At 42.9% G+C, this 26,341-nt stretch overlaps 1 protein-coding gene across 8 annotated transcripts in view; it reads right to left on the bottom strand.

Moving 5' to 3' along the window:
- LOC137871982 (RNA-binding Raly-like protein) overlaps nt 1-26,341 on the bottom strand; it is a 91,702-nt gene that overhangs the window by 29,726 nt on the left and 35,635 nt on the right. For 7 of the 8 annotated variants that reach the window (XM_068710137.1, XM_068710135.1, XM_068710133.1 and 4 more), the window contains one exon: nt 20,263-20,536. In XM_068710137.1, the coding sequence (XP_068566238.1) occupies nt 20,263-20,518 (256 nt within the window). In that variant the 5' untranslated portion in view covers nt 20,519-20,536. Of the gene's footprint in view, nt 1-1,603; nt 1,773-20,262; nt 20,537-26,341 lie in introns of those variants that run through there. The other variant, XM_068710138.1, reaches the window with a different exon arrangement.

Here is a 26,341-nt window from a genome sequence, read left to right as displayed (position 1 = left end):
AAAGCTGCTCAGAGGCTCAGAGTTAGAACAAAGCAGTGATTTACGCAGGACATTTATATCAACTCATCTTAATTAGATCATCACTTTCTAAAACGACGTCTCAAGAGCTGTTTCAATATGAGAGCAAACGTTACGACTGCATGCAGTTATGTGTCCCTCACACACGTTCATCGGCACCGACTCTTCTGTGTTCTGCGTCCACGGTCTCATTTCCTCCCACCTCGTCCGTAACACCAGCTGTACGTCCACACAGCCCTGCAGCGCGGCCTGTTTGTAGCCTTTGCAGCGCACGGTGCAGATCCAGGCGCAGATCCACAAACCAGCTCCCCGAAACCTGGATCACACTCTGCAGCCTGGTTCACCTGACTGTGTAGTGTGTGTGTGTGTGTGTGTGTGTGTGTGTGTGTGTGTGTGTGTGTGTGTGTGTCTACAGCCATTTAACTAACTGGTAATTAGTGGACTACAATACCCAGCTTTAAATATCAGAGCATGCACAACAGGCTGTGTGATGCCATCCCTATTACACATGTTATAACTACTTTCATTATCAATTCATCTCCTGATTGTTTTCTCAGTTCGTTGATGAATCACATCAGCATTTCATCCATAAAAACATCAGAAGATATTGAGAAAAAAAAAATTCTTTCACAGCCTTAAGACCAAGGTGACATCCTAAAATTGTTTGTTTTGTCTGACTCATAATCCATAATCCATAACCTCGGTCCGTTTACAGTCACACGACACAAACAGATGATGACATCAAAAAGAACTAAATCAAACAAACAATTTGCCAATAAATCTTTTATTAACTATTCATTTAGCGACTGATCCTTCACCCACTCGTGATGCCTTCAGGACCATCAGTGCTCCATCACTGCTCCACGGGTTCAGACTTCATTAATGGAGACCAAACCATGAATCCACTACAGAAGAACATGTGTGTGTGTGTGTGTGTGTGTGTGTGTGTGTGTGTGTGTGTGTGTGTGTGCGTGTCTTAAGCACCAGCAGGACAAGTTTCACATAAAACAGCACTTTGGAGCATAATTTACATTTTCTTTTTTTTGGAGCATAATTTGCATTTTCTTTTTTTTAAATATGACTTTAGTAAACCTAAAATGACAGTTTTTTAATTATGTTTTGAATTACTAATAGCGACCTTACAACCTTGATGAGTCGACACATCTCATGATAATGAATGCCAACTTGAGCAGCATGAATATATTACAACAGAGCAGCTGCGAGGATGGCTTCCCAAACTAAAAGCTCGATGGAAACACTACATCAGCCAGCAGGTCACTTCCCTTCCTGTTGGTAACCATTTCTATATATATCTATATATATTATAATATGACATGCTAAGACTACGACGTCCACGAGAGACAGCGGCGCTTTTAATGTGAACTTTAACTGAATTCTGCGTCTGCGTCTCAGCGCAACTTAAATGGCCCGCAGCCACTTTAAAGGGGACACGGGTGCATCTTGAAATACATGACTCACGGCTCAATATGTGCAACTTGCATCGCGCGACGTCAGCACAAACAAACACAAAATGAAAACCCCCCTCGCGCGTATTATGTCGCGTAACGACGGTGCGTAAACTTACATCGGTGGTTGCGACGCTTCCCCTTGTACATGGTCATGGTGTAATACGGGTCCAGCTTTGCGCTCGTTCGGGTCTTCTTGCAGGTGCTACGTTCACTGACACACACACGAAGTCGGGACTCCTGCGTGCTGCGATACTTTCTGACCAGAAATAAATTAGCCCTTCAGAAGAGGCGCTGCTTGTGGGAGGACCGTACCATTGCTCAGAGACGGCAGAGGGGGCGAGACTACAGTGCATCTCAAACACACACACACACACACACACACACACACACACACACGCACACACACGTTCTTCTGTAGTGTGCATTCATTTAGATTAAAATCGGTTTTGAGTTCACCAAATATGTCAGGAGTTATTCTTCTAAGGATGAATGGATTTGTTATTTAGACCACATTTAGTCATGAATCAAACTTTTTCCGAGTCAAACTAAATGTTACAGCTGTAGTTAAATGTACCAATGTAAATGTTCTTAAATCATAAGCTTCATAAGGGTTGTATTTCTATCTATTTGTCTCATACATTTGTATATATTTCTCTGATACACACGTATACTTATACCTGTTATATATATACTGTATATACCCCGATATTATATATTCATGACTGTACAAACAAGCTTGTTAAATTATATCTTTAAAGAAATACACTAACATATATATATATATATATATATATATATATATATATATATATATATATATATATATATATATATATATAGTATAGGTTAATAAATCAGAGATCAAAGATGTTAGCTTTGAGCTAAATGCTATGTATAGCAACATACATGGCATATACAATGACAATGGTATAAGTCTCAGTTTAACGTGTTAGCATGCTAACGTTTGCTAATTAGCACTTATGGCACAAAACCTGAGGCTGATGGGAATCTCATAAGTATTTGACCCGATGGCGGCGCTGTATGAAGTCGAAGTTATTATAATTCATCATGAAGGTCTGAACTGAATTTCATCTCAATCCATCCAATAGTAGTTTGGCTGACCGACGTCACCATCCATATTTCTAGCGTGGACAAAAATGCAAAAGGGGTTGGCACTTTGTCATCCAAGTGCATTTCTGGTACTTAGTATTCTTCAAAAGAGCTTCAAATGTATTCTGACCTCACGCCCACTCACAGTGCCAACACTTTACTTCACATTTTATTTAAATCTATCTATTTAAAAACGGACCAAAGTGTTCATTCTGGTTCATTCTGTGAAGCCGTGATAGAAGGAGGCCACTCCGCCGTCTGATTATGAACTTACCCCACATGTGCACACACCGACACTGACATAGAAATAATAATCCACCACCTCCGGTCACACTTGAGAGAAAGGTGCACCTCATCTTACTTGCAAAGGGGGATTGTGTTGCTACGGAGACGGGGATAAGGAAGCGGCCTGGGTGTTGATTTTGTGCGATCCATTTCTCGATATTACATTATTGTTGTGTGGGTTGAATACCAACACTTTTTTTTGGGCCTGAGATGAATTGTGCTGTGGAAACAAACAACTCTGAAAGCCAACTGCATGGAAGTAGTCGGGATTCAATCAATGCTCTCCTCTGAAACTGCTGCTGCTCTCACATGCTCCACAATGACAAACGCTCTTCTTTGTGCTTTTATTTTGACACACAAAAACTGAAATCCTGTGAATTTAGTGAAAATCAACTTGATTGCTGATTCACGCACTGGGCTGTAGGTGAAAGTCGTTCGTTGTGGGAAGTTTTTCTTCTCATTTAAAATATATTTCTTTGGATGAGGAAACAAAAAAAAGAAGATGTGAACAATCATCGGCAACCAGCAATGACAGAAACATCTTTATTTAAAGGAATACAGGGACATCTGGTGTCCAGGATGGATTAATGCAACAGACAGCCTCAAGAATGCAACAGCAAGCATGAAGCCAACCTGGTAGAAAACAAGGACATTTGAATCCTTCATAATTAAAACTCTGAACGTGAATCATCGTGAATTAATGACTTCACTCAAGGCCATCTGTGCTCAATACTCCCACCTGACTTAAAGGAACAGTGTGTAACATGTGGGGGGGATTAATTGGCAGAAATGGAATGTAATATGCAAAACTATGTTTTCATTATTGTATAAATGACCTGAAACTAAGAATCGTTATGTTTTAATTAGCTTAGAAAAAGCCATTTATGCCTAGCGGGACAGGAGGACAGAAGGGATGACTGATACTATCTGATTATTATCATTTATATACTATTATATAATATTTAGTTATATCTATATCCATTTTTTATGAGCATCAAACAGAAAACTAGACTGCTCATTAGAAGTCTGTTTACTTTTTCTGTCAGCATTTTCTCATAGACTTCTATACAATCAGACTTCTGATGGCCATTAGAAAGAATGAAGGTTCAAGGCTCTTCCTCATTCCCCACCTTTAGACCCTCACTCTGGTTCCATGTATTGAATCATCTAAATCTCCACTATTATGTGGGAGAGAGGGGGGAACACTGTAATATGCACATCTTCCCTAAGGGCCTCAGTGCTGTCATTTCCCCACAGCGACTCTCCATCACTGCTCGGAACATAATAACACCTCTCCTAAGCAGCCGTTGCACTTTTTCTCGCTATTCTGCACCACCGGGGCAGTTCAATCCATTTAGAAAGATTTTACTGAACAACCCGGGTGCAGAATTTTCCCATAGTATCGGGAAGAAATGAAGAACTAGTGTTTACGTGGACACGGTGATTTCCTGTTTGTAACCTCAAAGAGTCTTTAAAGCACGAAGCACATCATTACCTTTGGAAGATTTGAAGAGCTTCCCACAAGAACTACATCCATCAACCTGATCTTAAGTGCTCAGACCATCTTTTGAAACACACTCCCCGTTAACGAATGACCCTCACTGGAGGGACGCTGCGGATGTCCCGGGGGGGGGGGGCAAGATTTTTGACATGATGGATGTAAATCTGCTCAAGCCATCACATCTCGTTGGCCAATGACTTACGGCCTCTCTTAGCTAATTAGACAGGCACTGCTTTTGGCGCTGAGCAATTGCAAACGTATCCACTGCTGCGACTGCTCAGCAGTCTGTGACAGCAAAGCGCCTCTCTTTGCGGATGCTGAGCTCACGGAGCCTTTGTTTGGATTCGGTCCAATGTGACCGACCTGTGTCAAGGTGTCAGGAAAAATACACAGACAAACTCAAACAATCCGTCAGTCTCCAAGGCTTGTTATCTAGAGTGAAACTGCACATTCTGTTCATTTAAAATTCTCTGCATTTACAATGAAAGCTCGCACCCACTCACCCACATAATGTCTGACGCGCGCTATAAACCAGCGCCACATTGTTCGTAATTGTTTCATGACTTAATCACTTTCTTTCTCCAAGTTCATGCTACTCAAAGGGGCATTGTGTTAAGAAATAACAGGCGTCCATATTCCACACACACACACACACACACACACACACACACACACACACACACACACACACACACATTGCTGCAGTTGATGAGCACATCGCCCTGAAAGCAAAAGCTGCGTGAAACCTCTCAACAGGTTTTCAACAGAAGCTTCCCTGCGGTTCAGGCGTTGATTGAATTCCAAAATCGGGAAGGAAAAATTGCACACTCTAGTGGAGAACCATCAGCACGACAGCTTCCAATGGAGAGATTAAAGGGGAACGTCTACACATAAAAATATAATTGTTATTTCTATACTGACAGATCAGTTTGTGGATTTTCTTTAAAAGCTGAACACCAGAGAGACGGATGTAGGGATGAAGTGTGACAGCAGCCCTGGTGATTTTATATTCATGGCTGACTAAACCCCTATATGTAAATAAAACTCCCTCTGATACTGTGATTTTAAATTCAGTGGGCAACCTAAAGAAGTCTATCACCTAATGTTTTGCTCTTATTCGTAGTATAAAAGGACACTTTTCTGTGTTTGCACATTATGAATGCATTGTCTGAATACACAGGAACAGAACAATTAGTTTCAGGGTGGATTTAGCTTTATTCCAAAATTGCCCGGCTTTCGTTATTGGACTGTAAAATGCTGATCATTCATCCGCTTGATTCCTATTGAGGATCACATGGGAGCTGACATCTACCCCAGCATGCCTTGGGCAAAAGACTGAGAACCACCTGGCAGCCAGTCTGTTACAGAGCATAAAATACAGACAGAGGAGTGGAGAAGTGCTCTCAGCAGAGCGCAGATCTTTGCCAGGTGTATCTGCAACAGCCACTGATGTAACGCTTGGTTGAACAAATATAAACCAGGTTTGCACCAAGTATCAACCGCGGGCGCATGAGACACATTTTTCACTCTCATGTAACAGATAAGCCCTCATTGTAATCCATGCAGCTGTCTCCATGCAGCCAAACTGCAGTTCGCTTTGCGTAACCCTTCATGTTGGCTGTTTAACACTCTGCACAGAATCCGTCAGGCCGACTGTGTGTTTAGTTCTGTTAGCTGTTAGCTCTGTTAGCCAAACCCACCGCAGGACTCTGCTGCCCACCGGCTGTTGACAGCTAACTAGCTCTCCTCCTGCCAACATGAGAAGAAGCATAAAATACATACATGCAATCGTCTTAACCCGGCGTGCAAAATCAAGACTAAATAATGCTTGTTACGTAATCCGTAACAAGCTTAAATGAGCATGAGAAATATTAGGCTGGTGGGTCCAGAAGCATGAGAGATAAGCCGTGGACGGACATAGATGCACCCACACATGACATAATACATGATCTCCTTGCAGAGATAATAACAAACAAACAAACAAACACATTCACACCTGTAGTTTAAGAGACAAACTGGAGAAACTGACAGAAGAAAAAGTACACAGGAAAAACATGCTAACTTTGACTTTTTTCACTAATTTGAGGGATCATTTCCTAAGGCTGGGCAGATATAAATACTATTTTCATCCCTATTGTTCCAGCCAACCTCCTCTTGAGTAAGACCTCATTTAGTTTGTATTTAGGCCCTAATCTGCATTATCCCTCCCTCCCTCCCTCCCTCCTCCTTCTTCTTACTTCCTTTCCTTCATTTTCCCTCTCTCCTCCACTCCCTCGCTCTGTTTTGTCTCTTTCTCCATCCATCTGTCAGGGTCAGCGGAGTGCAAACAATCACATTTAGAAGTATTCAAATGTTGAACTTGTCTCAATTGCTATTCATACAGGCATTAAAGGCTGCCAAATCTAATGCAGCTCAGTGCCTCGGTGATGTGGAGAAACCTGATTCATACACAATAATGTCTCCTGGAAGTAATGGAGTCACACAGGACTGAATGTTTACTTCACTTTTGATTCTACATCTGAGATCAACAAGGCTGTGATTTTTCTCCTTTAAGTCGTAAAGAATTATGCTCCAAGAATGACAAATGGTAGTTTTGGTTTTAGATGAAGCACTTTATGACACAAAGTGCACATCAGACTAAATGTTGTCAGTGTTTTCAAATTGTCTTGGCTACAAAGAGTCAAATCCGTACGAGGAAACGGAAGCCACAGACTTTTTTTTTTTTTACTTTGTCTCACTTGTTCCCACCTCAAACTTTACATTTCACTGATATAGATACATACTTAGGCACCATCTGTGTGTGAGGATGATTGTACTTGCTACAAAGTGAGGTCCAAACCAAGAACCACAGAGTGAGGACATTTTTGGAAAGTGAGGACATTTTTCCTCACTTCTTCAAAAGGCCCGCTTGAGGGTTACGAAGTGGTTTTAAGTTTCAGTTTAATATTCGGTCCAGGCTAGGATTAGGGTTAGTCATTAAGTTGTAATGGTTGAGGTTAGGGTAGTGGATAGGGACTGCGTTATTTGAGGGTCCTCACAAAGATAGAAGTACAAGGATGTGTGTGTGTGTGTCTGCATAACACAAAACACAGATGGAAGTACAGTTTGTTTTCATATCCATAATAGATGCATCAAAAGCATACCAGTCTACTAAAACACCACAATTTTTCTATTAACACATCTACACTTCTGCAAATACAAACAGAGTTTACCATCACAGAACCATGAAGTATACAGCAATAACTTCTATAAAGTAATAGAAACAAGGATTCCAACACTGTAATATAACAAACTGAAACGTAAGTTATAGTCTACATTATTAACTCTTTTGGCCACATCAGCATCACACCTACTGTATGTTATGTACAAGCATCTCCTCTTGTCTCCTGAAGGGGTCACTGTTGTACAGATGTGATAGATTATAATGAGGCGACATGTAGGTCACCAGTTGAGATAAAAACAAATCTGCTCCTCTGTTTATCTATCCGTTTTTAAAATATATTATGCAAACATTTGTAAAGTGGAAATTAATCTGGTGAAAAACACACAGAACTGACCCACATTTTCTCCAAAGACAATACCAAAGACATAGGGTTTGGTTTTATGGGCTTTTATGGTTTAATTCATCAGTTGAAGTGCAGTGTAAGCCAGAACATTTGTGTGCAGATGATAATGTGGATTTGGGGCATTTTTGCCTGCACTGTCAACCTAGTAACTGTTGCCACAACTGACAATTACTGGATATCAACACATATTAAACAAACATTGAGAGCTTTGAATTATTAATGGTGAATTGTATTTCTTATTCATACATTTTATTTGTAAGAGAAACAGTCTCACTTTGAAAAATGCCTAATCCTGACATGAAACAATAAAAAGTCTAAAGCCTCAAACAGCCTCAAAGTGCCGCAACGTTATTACCATTTCTCAGAAGTCCTCACTAAAACACGGTCCTCACAAAGAATAAAGGCCTGTACACACACACACACACACACACACACACACACACACACACACACACACACACACACACAGAATAGGATATGACTGCAGCACTTTGCAAACAAAATCATTTCTTCATCTCAGACACATGCATAAAAACACACATTTCCTCTCAACAGCAAAAAAGGCAATTTAACAAACTTAGAACAGTTAGACAGGAATTCATTTTTTAAAAAAGAATTGTATTTAAGGGAGAAGCTGCGTCAGTGTACATACATCTGGGAGGCATGACTGCAACTTACTGTATGTGTTGTGATGGTCACAAGTGGTAATAACGGCTGTGAACCACAGTGTGGTGCTCAGCGACCATACAGTGAAAAAGAGCTGTTTCTCACACACACACACACACACACACACACACACACACACACACACACACACACACACACACACACTCCTGACTCCATGATCTTCATTTACTGCAAGCATGGGGAGACGAGACTGACACTGTCGTGACCCATCATCTCAGACCAAATGAACACTTGATGAATTCCCCCTTTTGTTTTAACAAGCGCTCGTCTCTGCCGAAGGCTCAAATTCCATCTGACAGGACGGCTCCCACAACTCAAAGTAATGAAGGCAGCCCATCTTCCCCTGTTAGATGAGGTGCATAAATACAGACACAGCTCATTAATAATTCTGTCACACAGGTAGGCATACGGGGGGGGGGGGGGGGAGGAAAAAAAAGGTGACACACTTTTAAAGCTCGAGCACTCCGAGTCCCAGAAGGACCCCTGAGGTATGTTCACATGGTGCACCCTGAAGATGCTACCGTATGGTCCACAAGGATCCTGCTTTTCTTCCTCCATCTCTCATACATTACATTTAAACTTTTTTGGTCATATTACCACCAAATGTTCCACCTTTTATATAACGATTAGTCGTCTTCGCCGCGGCTACAGGCTAATAGGGATGTGTGAACGAGCCACGAGGAGTCGTCAAGGTCGGGCATGCACTTCAAGCCAGCTGCTATCTATTGAAGACAACCCCTCCCCGTGCGCTTAAAGCTGCCGCTTGTCAATTATTCCTTGGAGACACGGAGCAGACAGCTGCACGTTATGCTTCCTCTCCCTTCAGCGGCTGCAGTAGACGTTTGGTCGTCCTGACGGCTCGGTGCAGCGTGCGTCTTTCCAGCTACCCGCCGTCTATCTGGCTAACTCTTACATCCAAAAGGGAATTTCACCGAGCGAGCAGACAGTTCAGTGTTTTAATCAAATCCTCACAGAATATGCAAAAAAAAAAGAAAAAGTGTCTTGAGGATTTTGCATAAAGAGGTCAATTCAGGTAGAAGTCATTATGCCGTACTGATTTCCTTAATTAAATCCATAACGGTTCACAAAGGAGGAGACAGATAAAAGGAGGAGAAGCTGAGTTTGAGATAAGTGAGGTTGGGCTGTAAAAAAAAATATCAGGACAACGTACCAGATGTTTAGTTTAATCGCTGTATATTCAATTAGACTTATGTTTGCATGTGGGTCTCTTGTCTGCGTCCTCTCAGTGGCGGAATAATCCCCGTCGCGGCTCCTCCCCTCCCCGAAATAGCACAGTAGCTGGAGGTCTAAGAAGGCCAAGTGGCCAGTTTTGTCATGCACCGGCGATCTAAACAGCGCTCCGAGTAGCTCGGGATGGTTATGGCCCGACTGTAAACCGTGTCTGGATGGTGTCAGAGAGGTTACTCCCGGCTGCAGCTAATGCAAAGTGTTGACTGCAATAAACTTGGAGGTAGTTAACCGCCATAATGCTCAGCGTGACCTTTTTACCGGTCAGCGGAGCCCGAGGGCTGGGTCCGGTCCTCCAGCCGTGAGACAGCTCTCCACGGCTGACGACGGCGGGGGAGGGAGGGAGGGGGGGGGATGCGATGATTCACTAGGCCTCCTCAGATTTGTGCCGTAATTGGCAAACAGGCCGTCGTGAGTAAGAGGAACGACGCAACGAGGAAGGGCGGAGGCAAAGTAGCGTGAGAAGGAGCGAGGAGACGGAGGGAGCATGAATGCGGAGTCGAATAAGGAAAATGTGAGAGAAAAGTAAACACTTGAGAGAGCATGAGATCGCTCCGGGCGAGGTTATGGGCTGTTTTTAATGTTATTTTGTTTATACTGTCCATCTTCATTCGAGTGGGGAGTACTCCCCTGTGAGTCTGTCACAGTGATTCCTAATTCGCACACTAAGCGTAGGGTGTGTGTGTGTGTGTGTGTGTGTGTGTGTGGGGGGGGGGGGTTTAGAGTCAAAGGGTCTACGCTGCACAGCCCTGTGAGCAGGGGTCCTCGGAAACCCTCCGGGGCGGCAGTAATTATCACCGCATGTGTAATCACAAGTCACACAGCATTTCTCACACAATACGTCACCTTTTATCGCCTCCGATTCCTCTTTTGTCATTCCGCCCGAGCAGCGGGATCGACAATTACGGGGTGAATTAAGAAACAGACATGACTGACTGGATCAATTGTTGTGGTGGTGTTAAAAAGGGCAGGTTTTCCATTCTTGGGGTCTGTGTTAAGAACGTCTTGTCTGTTTAGCTGGAGCTCCGTGGAAAGGTCGCACTGCAGTGGTCTCTGTCATAGCAAGACTACACACCTGACACACACACACACACACACACACACACACACACACACACACACACACACACACACAGGGCTTTCTTACTGAAGTATTATCTCCCAGCATGCACAAGTAGAGCATCTGTAGGAACACTAATCCGACACAAAAGCCTCATTACTCTTGATACACATCGCTGGGATGTGGGGGGGGTGCTACTGATAATAACTGTTTGGATCGTATCGTTGTTTTAAGTCACAGATCGGATCACGAGATAGAAAAATTGATCAAATACATCTTTGTGAGATGCCCCAATCATGTTTTTCTCTGCCGCCAATACTGATTGCCGATCGTCGATGAGCCTCAAATATTGTTTTTAATGTTTTGTGTTGTTATAGCTGCTGGTGTACAAGGCTCCAGACTAATTCTTTTCACAACATTAAGAATTTTTGTTGGTCTACAATGACTTCTGGCTGATTGAAGTGATTTTTCGTTTCTCATTTCACCCACAGCCCACGGATCCCGGATCACCACTTCATTCCAACTCGTCACATTCCGACGCTTCGGTCTTCATGCTCCCGGAGCATTTTCTCTGAGCGTCTAATAAAGCTGATGGTTTTAAATTGTAGTTACTTGAAATCCGCGTGCGTCTGTTACAGACGCCGAGGGGCTCCGCCGATCGGATCAACTACAGACTGCTACGCCGCTACTGGGACGTGTGCAGCCTCTTTGAGCTTATTCCAAATATGTTGTCGTATCATAAACATGCGTATCTAGTAAACAATGATCCGTTCATTCAAAGCCGTCCGCGTCCTGCATCAGCATGCCCTGAATGTGAACCTAAGCTCTCCGTAGTAAACAGGCCTATCTGATTATGCGCGGGACACAATTATCCCACTCCGTTCTTCTTCAGTGGGCCAAAGCCACTTCCCCTTGCCGCCTGGGCCTCTCGCTCTCTTCCTCCGCAGACGGATGTAATATTAATGAACAGATCTCAGCCAGGATGCTTGTTAGGCTTCAAGATAATCCTATTTCCCGAACGCCCCACCACTGTTCACCTCAGACTGGGCCTCCATCAGTTTATTTAGTGACTGAGAAGAAGGGACAGCAGCTTCAGGGATCCTCCTCGGCCCGACAAAAGGAAAGTCGTGAAGCCTCGGAGTCCGAGGTGGCCGGTCGGTCAGACGGAAGAGATGAAGACGGGGATGGAGATGGATGTGCCCTTTACTTCCTGACTCATGTCGGCATGAGTGTCATATTCCAGGTCCTGTCACTGGTAGAGAGGTAAGGAAAGTAATCACTTCACTTTACCTTAAAAACTAATTCATTGGGTTGTAGTGTTTCCCTTAAATGAATGTGTTTTGTATATTGGATTTAACTTAGCTGAATTTTTTTTGGTTTCTTCTGACCTTATAAAAACCCAATATGTAGAAAAGTAATGAAGTAATAACCACTCTCTCACACACTGGGCTTGCACCATAAAGCATTGAAATTCGGCCCGGGGATCTCCATTAACCACATTAGGGTTTAAGTAGAGTTACCCTTTTCAAAAAGGGCTCGTCTGCAGTTTTTTTAACGTGATGCGAGACTCTGTCGCTTTGCTTTCAAAGAACACCCAACAGTGTTGTTTGCTCCAAGACGACTCTGATTGTCTTCCTCATTAGCGGCCTTTCATCTGTGCCAGATCACAAAAGATTTCCTGTTTCTGTTTAATTCGTGCAAAAAGGAAAGCACCATCTCAATTGAAATACACAAATCTAATTAAAATCGACGCAGTTACACGAGCTGCCATGTCATGTGCGTACGTGAATCACAGAGAACATCGTTCCTTATGATCTATGATTACCTTATTTTACCAATTCATTACTTCAGATTGTTTATTTTCCACTGATTCCGGTGCGTTTTAGCTCCATTTTTAGAGTTTTAATGATTTTCAGGATAATATTGTGAATAGCAAATTGTTTTGGCCAAGATAATCGTGACATGACATTTTCACACGGTGCCATGCCCGCTCCACATGCTCAGGTTTCCGCACTGCTCCGACTCTGATTCACAGCTCAGTGCTTCTCTGCCTTCTGAACCCAGGTTTCTAATCAGAGAATTAGCTTCAGCTTCCCCTGCCAAAATCCACACGGTAATCCATCTCACTTTGTCCACACTGTGGCTCATGACCCACTAAAGCATTTGTCAGTATATGCTTGAAAGAGAGCGGGGGATAGAGAGAGGAAGAGAGAGAGAGAGAGAGAGAGAGAGAGAGAGAGAGACAATAAGAGATCCTGGTCGGGGAAATGTGCTTCCCTGGTTTCCTGGGTGGCTTTATTAAAGCCTATTAGTTGCACAATGACACTCTTTAAATTTCTCCAGTATTGTTTCCACAAAAAGAAAACACGTTCTTATATCCGATACATTACGGCTCAGATAAATCCCCGGCCGTGTGCCGCACCGTCGGCGTTATTGTACGACTGTGAGCCTGCACACTGCTCCTGCGCCTGCTGTTATGGATGCTTTTGTGGAGTGCTGGGTCAGGCCAACTGTGCATTCCACGTCCGGCCCGGTCTCTCAGAGCGTGATTAATGAGGGAGGAGACGGACAACCAGGGTGCATTCTAATCACCATCAAGGACAAGGAGAGATATGAAAAGGAGGGGAGAAAGGCAGTAAGAGAGCAAGGAGACAGATCGTACGTTGATACAGTTTGTGTGGCGCGTCGGGGGGGTTTGAAATCCTTCTGCACAAACCTGAATTCTTGAGCATTTCCCCATCTGCAAGCACACATAGACCCCGCACATACGAGCACACACACACACACACACACACATGCTCAGACTGAATACTCTGAATACTCTCTCAGCCTCAGCAGCAAACACGGGGACATGAAAGACACAGAGGGGGCCTTATGGGGTTAGCTTTGGCAAGGCTCAGTCCGATGGATCAGGGAGAATTGGCCCATCCAGTTGCATACTGCAATACCCATAAGGCCTCTCACTCATGACTGTTCATGCCTCTAAACCTGGCTCTCTAAATAAAGTTACTGAGCTGTGCAGTTATTGTAGACATAGTTGGAATTATCTATGCAAATTTCAAAGTGAACGCGAGCCTGTGAATACTAATGGTGAATGAGAGAGAGAGAGAGAGAGAGAGAGAGAGAGAGAGAGAGAGAGTCACAGCAGCCAGGTGGAGAAAATGCAAGAGGATTGGTTTGGATAGACATTAAAGAAAAAAAATCCCCCTCGGGTATTCACTTATAACGTTAAGCCTCTGATATTCATAGCAGCATTGAAGGATGTATTTTGTGAGAAAGTGTTGCAATTTACTTAAAGGGTACCTTCGTTTTTTTTTTTTTTGCAACTTTGATCCTTTTTTCTCGTGTTTAAGTGACTTATGGAGACAACAAATCCTCTGCACTTTTAATTCTTGGCGGCCGACAACAAACTGTCACTCAGAGCAATAGTCGGACATTTTGGGGGAACGCGGTTAAACAATTTCTTGCCGAGAAGAGAAGAGTGATATCGTATTGTCCATCAAAGTCTTGTGGAACAATCTGTTTGACTGCATTTGATCAATTATGAGGCGTTTCAGATCACGTGGAGATCGCCTGGTGAGTCACAGAAACACAAAATGAACGGAAAAATGAGAAAACAAAAACAAGCCATAATCTGGTGTGTTGATTTGATTGATTAACTTAATTATTCGGAGGGGAAATCGGTTTTCGGTGTGGATGGAAAATGAAAAACAAAAGGTATTTAAGAGAATAAGAAACATTTATGCCATCCAAGTCCATTGTAGGAGTGCCTGGGAATATTCCCAAATTACGCACCAACTGTATTTGGCCAGTTATCAACAATCATGCAACATATGCTACATTTTAAGAGCACAAACACTACCTCTACATACTACGCACCTGTCTCTGCTCACTGTTCCCCTTCTTCCCAATATGCTTCAGCGTCTGTGTTCTGCGCTCCTTGCTATGCATCATGTTGGCCCAAAACGACGATTGATGGCAGTGCCACTGCCTTTGTAATCCGCTTAGGATGGATTTTGCATCTAAATCACTTTATTATTTATGTGCCTAACTCATGCCAATGCCCTTTGGAGGCGGTATGATTGGTGATCCATCACACATTATCCTTCACTGTGGACATTAGTATTGTAATGGGATGGACCTTCAGCATGACACTTCCAGGTGGAAGGGAAAGCCGATCTCTTGGGGGTCAGGCTGCTCAGAACAGGAGTCAACAGAGGGAAGATTATCTGGTGCGCTTGCTTTCAGACAGACTCTCAAGAGATGTTGTTACTTGGCCCTCGCTCTGCTATTAACCTCTTCCCCCCTTTTCTCCACAGAAGCTTGTTTCTTCATACATGGCCTGTCTTACAAAATTGTCACTCTTTCATTGTCCTTTCCCATCAGGGCTTCAATCAGCCGCCTGCCAATCACACGCATCTGCTGCCTACAGGCAGACGACACACACGAGCGCGCGGCGGCACAAACACCTCCGTAGATGAGAAAATCAAGAATAGAGAGATCTTCATCTCGCCACATAAAGGGCAAGAGTGATATGCATGGCAAAGTATTTGATGCCAACAATGCTCACAATTCTTTATAGAATCTCAGACAACTTTCAAACGCCCGAGTTAGATTCCATTCAGCTGCATAGCGTATGTGTCGTATACTGTGTCGTATACATGTAGATCTGGAGACTCAGCAGCGCAGTGGTCAGGTCTAGTGCATGCTGGGACAGCTCGGGGCAAAAACAATCTGTCACTCTTTGACTCTGTGGCAGCCCACTGAGCCCATCGGAGAGCGGGGCCATGGAGATACAGCAGACAGATCTCAGTGGGTGAAGGAGGGAAACTGCTCGGATGCATTTGAGTTTTCATGGATGCCAGCAATCATCATGTCACCGTGTTCCCCCGGTCAGCTTTTAGCCGGAGGGAAGAGAACACACAACAACAACAACAACAACAACAACGCGTGAGAGGTAGAGATGTTTGCAGCGAGGGGGTGGGGGGGGGGGTGTGGCTCGGTAGGTCATCCACTGATCGGAGGACCGGCGGTTCAATCCCCGGCTCATCCAGTCAGCTTGTCAAAGTGTCGTTGGGCAAGATACTGAACCCCGAATTGCACCCAAAGGCTGTGCCATCTGTATGAGAGTGTGTGTGTGTGTGTGTGTGTGTGTGTGTGTGTGTGTGTGAACTAACACTTAGATAAGACGCCGATGGACAGGTTGGGATCTCGTATGGCAGCCTTCAGTGTATGAATGTGTGTGTGTGTGTGTGTGAACGCTTACATGTAGTGTAAAGCGCTTCGAGACTAGAAGGGCCGTTATCAACAGAGCAGCTGACCTCACACGGCTGTGATACTCAATGTGAGCTTCACCAACATGAGGTCTAATCAGTCAGAATCACTGACAACACCTATGTGTGAACTAATATTAAATAATGGCGACACATCTCCAGGAAAATCCCTGAAAACTAAATTAAAGACTAGAATTGATATCGATTTCATAGCCAATAGCTCTGGAGAGAGGTTTCACATGTAATCTAATGTAACCTAATCTATCCTAATTGACAGTGGTCAGTGTATTGCTGCTTGCTTGTATATTCTGTATAACCATGGTTGAACCTCCTCTTCACGTTGCTCTACATGTAGTTAAACTTGAGTTTTTTTCCCCTGCTCAATCCACTCCTCCATGGAAGTTAACCATACATCTTTCCATTTCCGTTACCGGTCAAATGTTGGCGGAAGTGCTCCCCCATCGACCCTGTTAATAAGCAACCAAGACAACACATTAGTCCTTCTCTTCAGATGGGTAGTGACACTGAGAGTGCAAAGGAATTAGTCGTCAAAGCGGTGGAACAATCAGATTGCTTGATTCCAGCTACCCGTTTTCCAAAGATTTGTCTACTTAATCTTATTAATTGCGACAGCGTCTGAGTGTTTCAGCACCATGCAGGAAGATGGAGGTGTTCATGTGGAGTGCTTTCAGAGGAATGTCTTCATGCTCGTAACTCTGACTTGCGTAGAGACATCCAGAATAGCACTGCTATTTAGTAATGATTGCTGTGCTCACAATCCTCGATGTGAACCGCTATCCATAGATAGGGTAATGGAGCATCCACTCTTTTTCACTGAGCGGAGGGGTGGTGGGGGGAGGGGTGGGGGGGCGACACACGCTGCCAGCTGTGCTATAATAGAATTTTTGCATTTGTTCATCAGCTGTTTTTCATCCATACTCTCACACACACACACACACACACACACACACACACACACACACACACAGAGTGGCAGTCTTATCTTCTGTGGCGAGCGGCAGGCTATGACCCTTGACGTTTGTGTCAGTGAGTGCAGAGATTAGTCATCGCCGGTGCGTCGCAGCGGCCGAGGTGGAATCCGTGCAGTCGTAGCGTGATGTGATTATTCCACTGACCTCTTCTGCGGTGACCACTGCCAGCAGAAAACCAAAGCTTTTCAAAAAACGCACCTCCGCCTCCACAGCAACATGCTCTGCTTCTCTCGATGTGGTTCCGTGGGTGAGCTCAGCAGCCAATGGTGGTTGTAACACACACCAAGCACGTCTGAATGTTAGTTCCTCCACTAACAATATTTGCTCACCTACAGATGCGATCCCTGAGTTTGATCTTGCAGCCAACAACCCTTCAGTGAAACAGGAAGACAGATCCTTTGCGGAGGTCATCCCTCCACTCCAAATCATTATGTGGCCGATTCATCCCTCCGCCATGCTAATATAAAAAGCATCGGCTCCAGAGGTTGAGACCGAGGGTGTCCTTAATTGTCAATTAAGGATGTATCTCGCAGTCATACTCCCGCCGCGTGACTCGTGGATCGAGTGATAACAACGATGGCATGGGGTTGGATTGCTGCGAGGTCAGTTGGAACGACGGTGCTTTCGATTATGTCTGCTTTCTCAACCAAAAAGCGAGCAATCACCCGTGAAGGGAGTCAAATGATTTGTGGAAAAATAAGAAATAACTCAGTGACACCGTCAATATGGATACGGTAGAGTGCTCCGTGATGGCTTCGGCTCTGATTGCCGATGGTCCTGGTTGCAACGTTTAAATATGAAACTAATGAAAGAAGCAAAAACACGTTAACCATTAATCAGGCAAACAGAGCTCTTTGTTTCCTGCTGTTGACTGTTGTCTTTTCCATCGTTCATCCATTGTTGCGGTGCTATCAGATCAGAAAATCACGTCTCAGCATCGCATTTGTTAGGTGTGGAAAGGTTACATTTCATACCTGTCCAAACAGGCAGGCCTTCATAACAACAGCCATCATCTTTACAATAGGACAGCAAATGAAGGATAGGTCTCTCAGCAGCCAGATGGATTTTTAGAAGAGGCTGGGACCATCGAGTCAGATTATTGTTCTGATGTTTAGGTTGATAAATGCAGTCTAGAAAGAAAAGGTAGACCGATAACCTGTCCTGTTGATGCAGAGGAGACACAACAACCTTCAAATGAGGTTTGAAAGGAAAACGTGCAGGAATTTTTTTATCCCGCACATTAGTTAGAGCCAACATTCATTAACACAGGAGTAAGCAGACTGGGGAATATTGCCATTCAACTGGTTACCTCGGTTGTGTTCATTATCTTGCAGAAAAGTTTCTTCTTTAACTTGCAATCCTAACCCCACAAATCCACCCTGAGGACACAGTTTAATGGTGGAGAGGCAGAATGTATGAGTGGTTAGAATGATCATCTTCAAGCCAGTGGACACCAGGACTTTATCTTCATGCCCAAACCACAGCTGAAGCAACACTCTAGCCTCCCTAAGATCGAACTGACAGCATTAATTAAGTAACGCGCAAGCTAGTTCTGTCAAGATGATAGATGCCAAATATGGTGTAACCGAACCCTGGAGCGTTTCGGCGGATAGTCTGTCAATCGAACCCTGGTCCGGTCCAACAACTGGACCTAAACTCCTTGAAAAGGTGATTTGTGCATTATTTCAAAAGCTAAATTACTAGTAAAATCAATTTGTTGAAGTCTGTTCAGGAAGCAATCACAGTTGTTTTACAGTATATGGTTATGGATGGAAAGAAAAGCCAACACAGAAATGGAAGATTAGTTCATTTTGTTTGGATTGTTGTCGTCCAGTCTTATGGATTGTATATATGGAGACCAAAACGAGACCATTATTGCATGGAGACAAATAGGTAGAAGGTTGGACTGTCAGGTGTGTAGCCAGTTTTGCATTCATCAATCAACTATTATTAATTATATGTACACAGAGCTATGTGGAAACGAGGGGTTACTCGTCACCCACGTCCCCGGTTGAAACGTGCCACACCTCCACCCGAGGGTGCCCCTGTAGGCTCCGGATCTAAAGTCCCTTCGTTTGTATCGTCAGTCTGCTGGGTGAGCTTGGTGTACCTCTGTGTAGATTTAAAAAGTCAAAGCCTAAATGCCAACTACCAACTCTGTTCATATTCCACATTCACATAATAATCCATTGCAGTTACACTCTTTACTTCCATCATGCACTGCTCCCTTTGATCTTCTGTTGCTGATATTTTTAACTGTGTTATACTGACAGCCAGTGATGCACTTTTTGCACTCTGAACCTCAGGTTCCTTAGTTGAAACACCAAACACGTTTCAAATACTTAAATCAAAAGGTCTGTTGCCTGCAGTCTTATCCAGTCGTGGTTATTTTAAAATCATGTAAAGCAGTGGTGTCTAGGAATGAGATGTATCATCGCAATTTATCCCCAGGCTTCACAAAGACGGGTTTAACAAGATAATGCTCAAGACAACGCTCCTCATAGACAAACCTAATACTGATTGAGCACAACTAATGTGAATAAAAATACATTCCACAACCTACAACCCATTACAAAGTGTGTGGACAATAGACAAATCGAGGCTTGCACAGAATGTTGCATCCCTTACCACTTAACAACTGCTGCTCTAAGATGTGTGTCTCAAGAACTTTGACGTACTTTTTGCAAGCTGCTGCCTGGTAAATGTTAAAAATCAAAACTGTGCTTACATTCACTAGTGGATCATTTAACGAATTCAGCAGGGATTTTCTCCAGAACAGCGTGACAACAAACACAGACATTTCAGCATTTAGGAGCCCAGGGAGACTCTAAACTAAAAGTCTGAGCGATGCCCGAGGCATTTTGTGTTCCCAAGAGATACAATCCATTCCTCTAGCAAAGAACAGGCTTTAACGAAACATTCTGTAATTCAAGGGGAAAGTTGTTCATAAAGTGATGTAGAGACTGTATCTTGCTGGCCCTTCATGAGTTCATCTGCAATGCAAGTAAATGCAGAAAACTCTCACTAAAGAGTGAAAAAGAGAAAAGACTCACCAAGAGGCTGTCCAGCGATGATACGGGCATTTTCTCCGGCCACAGCGGCTCGGGCGTTCCTCTCTTGCAAATACTGTACGAAGGCGTAACCTTTGTGCACAGAGCAACCCACTATCTTGCCGTACTTGGCGAAGATGACCTCTATGTCGGTCTTCTTGACGATGGTTGTGTTGAGGTTGCCAATAAAGACTCTGGAGTTTAGGGAGCGCGGGTCATTCTTGTTGGTCACGTTGCTGGTCTGGAGTTTACCAGTCATTCTCCTCCAGTTGCCCTCCTGGGACACAAGACAGAGGGGGGGAGGGGAGGACATAGCTTTAGAGGTTTGGGGCAGGCTAACTCCAGCTAATACTGCTAAACACTATAAAACCCCATGGTTTATTATCATTCAATAAGACATTATGAAATAAATAATTATATTGTAAGATATATGAATGAACTACTAAACTGTTTAAAATTATTTAAGGAACCCTAAAACGTGTAATTTTATCATTCTCATTTTCATGCCCCCAGCCTCCCACTAGGCCCACCAACCACCCGCTAACTTACTAGCTAACTAGCTAACTCCTGCTGGTTAGAGAAACCACAGAGAAACAGTGTATGTTTTTTCTCATCCTAGTTGTGTGCATTACCAAGAACTAACTACCTAACTGCTGCCATTAACATTGTCTCTTCACTTTGAACTCACCTTAAGCTAATTAGCTAGTTAGCCAGGGAGTTACTGTAGGTAGCTGGTGCAGAAAGCAACAACTACCACTTTACCACATGTTAGCATGTTAGCTCCTGTTAGCTAGAGCACCAGTGATGTCAAAGTGCTGAGCCAACTAGCTTCTGCAGTAAATAAACACAATACACATAAACAAATATTTTGTATTAACTTTACAAGGCTTCTCAAGCTACCTAGGCTACTGAGCTAGCTAACTAGCTAAGCTGGTTTAGGAGCCTGGGTAAACTTGGTAATTCAGAGATACTTCAGCAACGTTATGATTTCAACGATTTTTCACTGAGAAATCACTTGACTTCACTTGAGCAAAGACATACAGTCTTTATATGTATTTTTTTCTATTAATTCAGAATTTACTGCATATTTATATCTTTCATTTTAGTCTATCCATTCAGATTATTATTTACTTCACAATGTCTTATTCATGTATTTAAAACTGAACACTTTGGGGCTTCATAAAACACAAGGTCAGTACTTAAATTAGTTGGAATCTAAATCTGTTTCTTTTAAACAGACACTTTTTTTTTGTTGATGAAGGCTTTTGTTAATGAAGGGTTACCTTATCTCATTTATGAACAAGGTCATCGGCCAGTCATCTGCTTACCTAAGCGACATTTTTTTCATGGTTGAAATGCTACCACTGGATGGCTGAGTGGGGGAACTAGAATGAACAACAATATGTGAATGCCGCAGCAGCTTCCTCTGCTTTGTGACAAACCAAATACAGTAGCTGTCAGTGGGAAAGCTTTGCTATCTCAATACCCATATTGTTGCATCCCTAATGCTTTGTGTGCCGTTTCACTGATCACAGAATGCGGAGGCTGTAATTCATGTTACAGTTTTATTCAGACTTTTTTTGTGCTGTCAAGTTATCGGCGCACATTACCGTCGGCTTTTGTAGGCCTCCCTTGCAATTATTTCGAAGTGACCTTTTTCTTCACCTGAATGTTAGTTTTTATGAAAGATGATTGGATGATTGAAACAGAGAAATTATAAATCCCAAGGAAAGGATGCACTGTTGAACAATATATATATATTCTGTATTTAATGCCAGCATAAAGAAGACGGATATGTGAATAGATCCTACATATTTCCTATTGATTTTCTTTTTTTATGCACACACATAATGTAGTTTTTATAGCAGTAGAAATCCGGGGTTTCACAACAGTTTATATTACCAAATGGATTACACTTTGTGCATTGAATGATGTGAAATATTGTGAAGAAAACACTGAATATTCAATATTTGCCTCCTCTGAGTCTCTATCCCTGACACACCGTGATAACAACTATTCAGCTTTGAGAGGAAGAACCTGAATAATGGATCCAATCCTCAGTAAATGGGATTAGTTACCAAGGTAACACTGATGTTGTTGGAATATTGCATGGACACACACACACACACACACACACTGCACACGTTTTGTCACAGGCAGTCTTTTCTTTTCCATTTATCCAACTCAATTTTCCGTCGCAAGAGGCTGTAGAACCTCAGAGCTGAGCCTCTCTGCCTTGACACTGTGTGGCCTCTTATCTTCACGATTACACAATGTAGTTTTATTGTGAAGTGCTACACTATAATGGGTTTATTCAGCTAATTATAGCAGGGATTATGTTGAAAATTATGCGATTCTCAAACTGGAGTGAAACTGGCTACATTCCACCGCAAGGTCGCTCTCTTTGTTCCGACAGTAGATGATGAGGAAACTGACCAGTCATCCAGGAAATGCGAGAGGAACCATGTGATTCGCAGAGAGAGATTTTTCTGTCAGGAATCCATTACACCTGAGACTAAGATCATGCTAGACATCCGGCTGCCCATTCATGGATAAACACATCATTATTTCATTTGGCTGCACATGTTTTTAGCATTACATCACGTACAGTATATGTTTCTACGCCTGACTAACCCACATCCTCTACGAGTGTGTGACACTCCGCTGTTTACAGTGCTGCATTGGCGTGTGTTTGTTTCTGCACGTGGGTGTGTGTGTGGGAATAAAACTGCTGCTCGCCATCTCTCAAGTGGCCTTGACATTTATCAGCGGCGGACACTGGAAATTAATCTGGTGCTGGCACACACACATACATACATGTGTTAACTCAAATGAGCTCCACAATGGCCACCTAACGGTAGTTTAAGCCCACAGTCTGACACCCATCCCATATTGATGTCCGTGGACAGGTCAGGGAACATGACAAATCAGTGGAGAGGCGTTAGATTGCCTCTCTCCTCAGATAAATCAGGAGTGGGTAGCGGTCACGGAGCCCTTTTACCACTCCTTACTGTTGTATTTCATGTTGTCTTCTCTGTTGTTTTCTTTAGAGCAGGACACTAATTTATTCCATCAGTGGTTTTCCTGCTGACCTTGCCGTTTAGTTTATTTACAACCTCCATTAAGCTTCTCATCCTATGAGGTGATAGCGTCATGAGAAGAAACATGGGGAAGCTACACAGGAAGTGAGAGAGCGAGAGGTGTGTAAGTGGCAAAATAATTGTCCCGAAGACTTAAAGTTTGTTCGAAAAAAAAGACAAAGAGCTTGGAAATGCCGTCTACAAACGGCTTTTAGAGGAATAATTATGACCTGGTGTTCAAAGCCCCGCTCTTTAAAAATGATTACAGCTTCTACAGCGCTGCCTTTTTGTCAGTAAAGAGCAGGAGACAGTTAAGTCTTCATTTTCGCTTTCATGCCAATGTGGTCCTGTCAGAATAGGTGTCACATTTTTCAAAAGGTGGACGTTTCCTTTTGGAATGAAACACTTTGCTCTTGTTGCATTTTCAGAAAATCCTGGCATGCCTTGGCTTTAATACGGTATGAATATTGAAAAAATGCGCAGCATTCGGAGCAGAAAAAGCACCAAGGTCAGGGCGTTGACAGCACTGCTGTGTTGGGAAAGTGGTTGAATGAAAGACAGGATTTAGTAGAGAAGAAGCCATGTTATGGATTTGTATTTTGCTCGGTAACGCAGTGCGCCTCGGTAGACAGGCTCTTGAAAGGTTGTTGTTTGGTTCCGGCCACCTGCCTGATTTATAGACATTTTTTTCATGGAGGGAAGAATCTCATCCAATTGATTCCTTCTGTAATTTCCTACCACTCCACCACTGTATATTTCTCTTCGCCATGCCTCAGCCACTCTGCTCTGATTGTTGCCAAGGCAGCTCGACGGACTGAGGAGAGGCTGGAGAAGCTGTTCAATGAGACAGAACAGAGAAAGGTAGCCTGATACACCTTTTCCAATGGTGCTGCTGCCATGTACTGCAGAGGTGGAATAATTGCTTCATGGACTCCTTCCATTTATATCTTGTCTTAAAGCGTGTCTCTCTGCCGGTGAAAGCAATGGCAACAACCGAGAAAATAAATTCCCTCAATTTGTAAATCAATGCTGCTATTTGTATTGTAGGCTGCAGAGCATTTCTGTGGTGCAACCAGCCATAAATTTTACCAGCACTTTTTTTTGTGAAAGAGGGCGAAGCTGTTCTGCCCCCAAAGACAAACTGCAGTCACAGCTTTTTGTCTGATTTGAAGGGAAAAGAAATTTGATTTAATATGAACCGGATAGTGGACAATTAAATGCCATATCCACGATTCTACCTGCACCTTGAAAAACGAGTTTGGTCTTCAAGATAAATCTAATTTTCCTTCACATTTTCAATCAGCTGCCCTTTGGCTTTATGAGTCAAGGTATAAAGTGTTGGGCTGGAATTCAACTCAGTAAGTAGACAGCTACAGCAAAGAGGGTCTATAAAAGGAAGCGAAACAACTGTAATTCTGCCTGCCAAGAGTGCTTGAAGCGCTGTAAAAGCATAAATGACTTACACTGATTGGGATATTTACACAGCACCACTATTTACGACTATCACAAGCTGAGGGATTCTATTTTTCAGAGCAACACAGAAAAAAAAAACAGAAAAATCTCTCGGGTTAAGGGTTTTTATTTTTCCAAGCCTATAATAATGTGAGGTGACATCAAGGGTTGTGTGCTTTTGTATACTACCATCAACCTTAGAACCCAAGCTGAAGCGTTTTGAATAATCCTCTTCCATGCTCGTTTTAGAAGAATATACAGTGAGTACAACACAGTGAGACAGCAGCGGACAGCTTTTATCATTCCTCGTATTGATTGTCTTTATTGTTTCGCCTTCTTTTTTTGTATTGGTACCTTTTATCCGTTTCTCTTTTGGATAATGAAGTTAAATTTGTGTTAACAGAGGAGCTTGAAGTGAATCATTTCCAGCGGCAGCAGGCAGTTCTTTTCAGCATAATAGCACAGAAAATCTCACTGTATGCTACCCGCCCAGTACCAAATGGCAGACTGACAAAGCTACCGACAAGCTAAGTAACATATTGGAGCATTTGAAGAAACTACAGCGAAAGAGATATTTATCTCATGAGATGGTGGAGACCAAATAAGAGCTAAAAGGAGAGTGAATATTGAGCTAACATTAGCCAGGTGGTCAGAAACAACGGCAAACAAAATGCTAGCATTTCTCCGTTTCTGCTAACCATGAAAGTTGGTCATTGTTTGCTGACACATCGACTTTGTTGAGTGATAGTATGTCAGAGTTGTTTTTACAGCATGTCATATATAATACGGCAATGCAAGTCATATCATATTTAAGGCCAAGAGCTTGGTAGCATCAGTGCTAACTAGCACGAACACTTTTGCTGATGTCGTGACACTGTTTGTCTAGTAGGCCTCAGTATGTATCATGGACTCATTTTTAATTAGCAAGCTCTAATATTTTTTGTAAACTGGTGGGAGCATATTCCAAAAGGTTAAAAATATGAATGTTTGATGCCTTCTTGTTCTCACGAATCACAAGCTTTAGTCACTCAGCTTGCCTTTAATGGTGCTGTACTTTGATAAAGGGCCAGTAAGTGACATCTAGTAGTGTGGTTGCATATTGCAGCCAGCTGAATACCCCTCCATGACTCACGTTGATGTGATTATACACTTAGGAAAACATCGTTATGAAAATTATATTCAATTTCTGCTAATACACTTCTGCGCAATGGCTCTTTAATTGAGCGTTCGTTAAGGGAATAAGAAGTGAGGGACGTGTTCTCCTGGTTTCTTAGGCAATACTACTAGTGACACTACCTTTTTAATAACTTAATATACTACATTTATAAACAGAAAAGGTGTTTTTCATATTCTTGAGAATACTCTTTAACTTGAGTGGTTTAATGTGGTCTAGAGAGAAACACTGTATGTACCTTCCGCCTCCTCTTACACCTGCAGCAAACCTCATTTCACTACAAATAGTGGCTGTGCGCTTTGCGGCCACAACCTTTTTTTTTTTTTTTTTTTTCTTCTTTCCAAACTCTGTTTCAGAAAATAAATTAACTATCAGA

The sequence above is a fragment of the Cebidichthys violaceus genome, unplaced genomic scaffold (genome assembly GCF_023349555.1).
Source record: "Cebidichthys violaceus isolate CVI_PGR_0920_01 unplaced genomic scaffold, fCebVio1.0.p SCAF_15, whole genome shotgun sequence".
Lineage (NCBI taxonomy): Eukaryota > Metazoa > Chordata > Actinopteri > Perciformes > Stichaeidae > Cebidichthys > Cebidichthys violaceus.
This window is presented reverse-complemented; position numbering and strand designations above follow the sequence as displayed.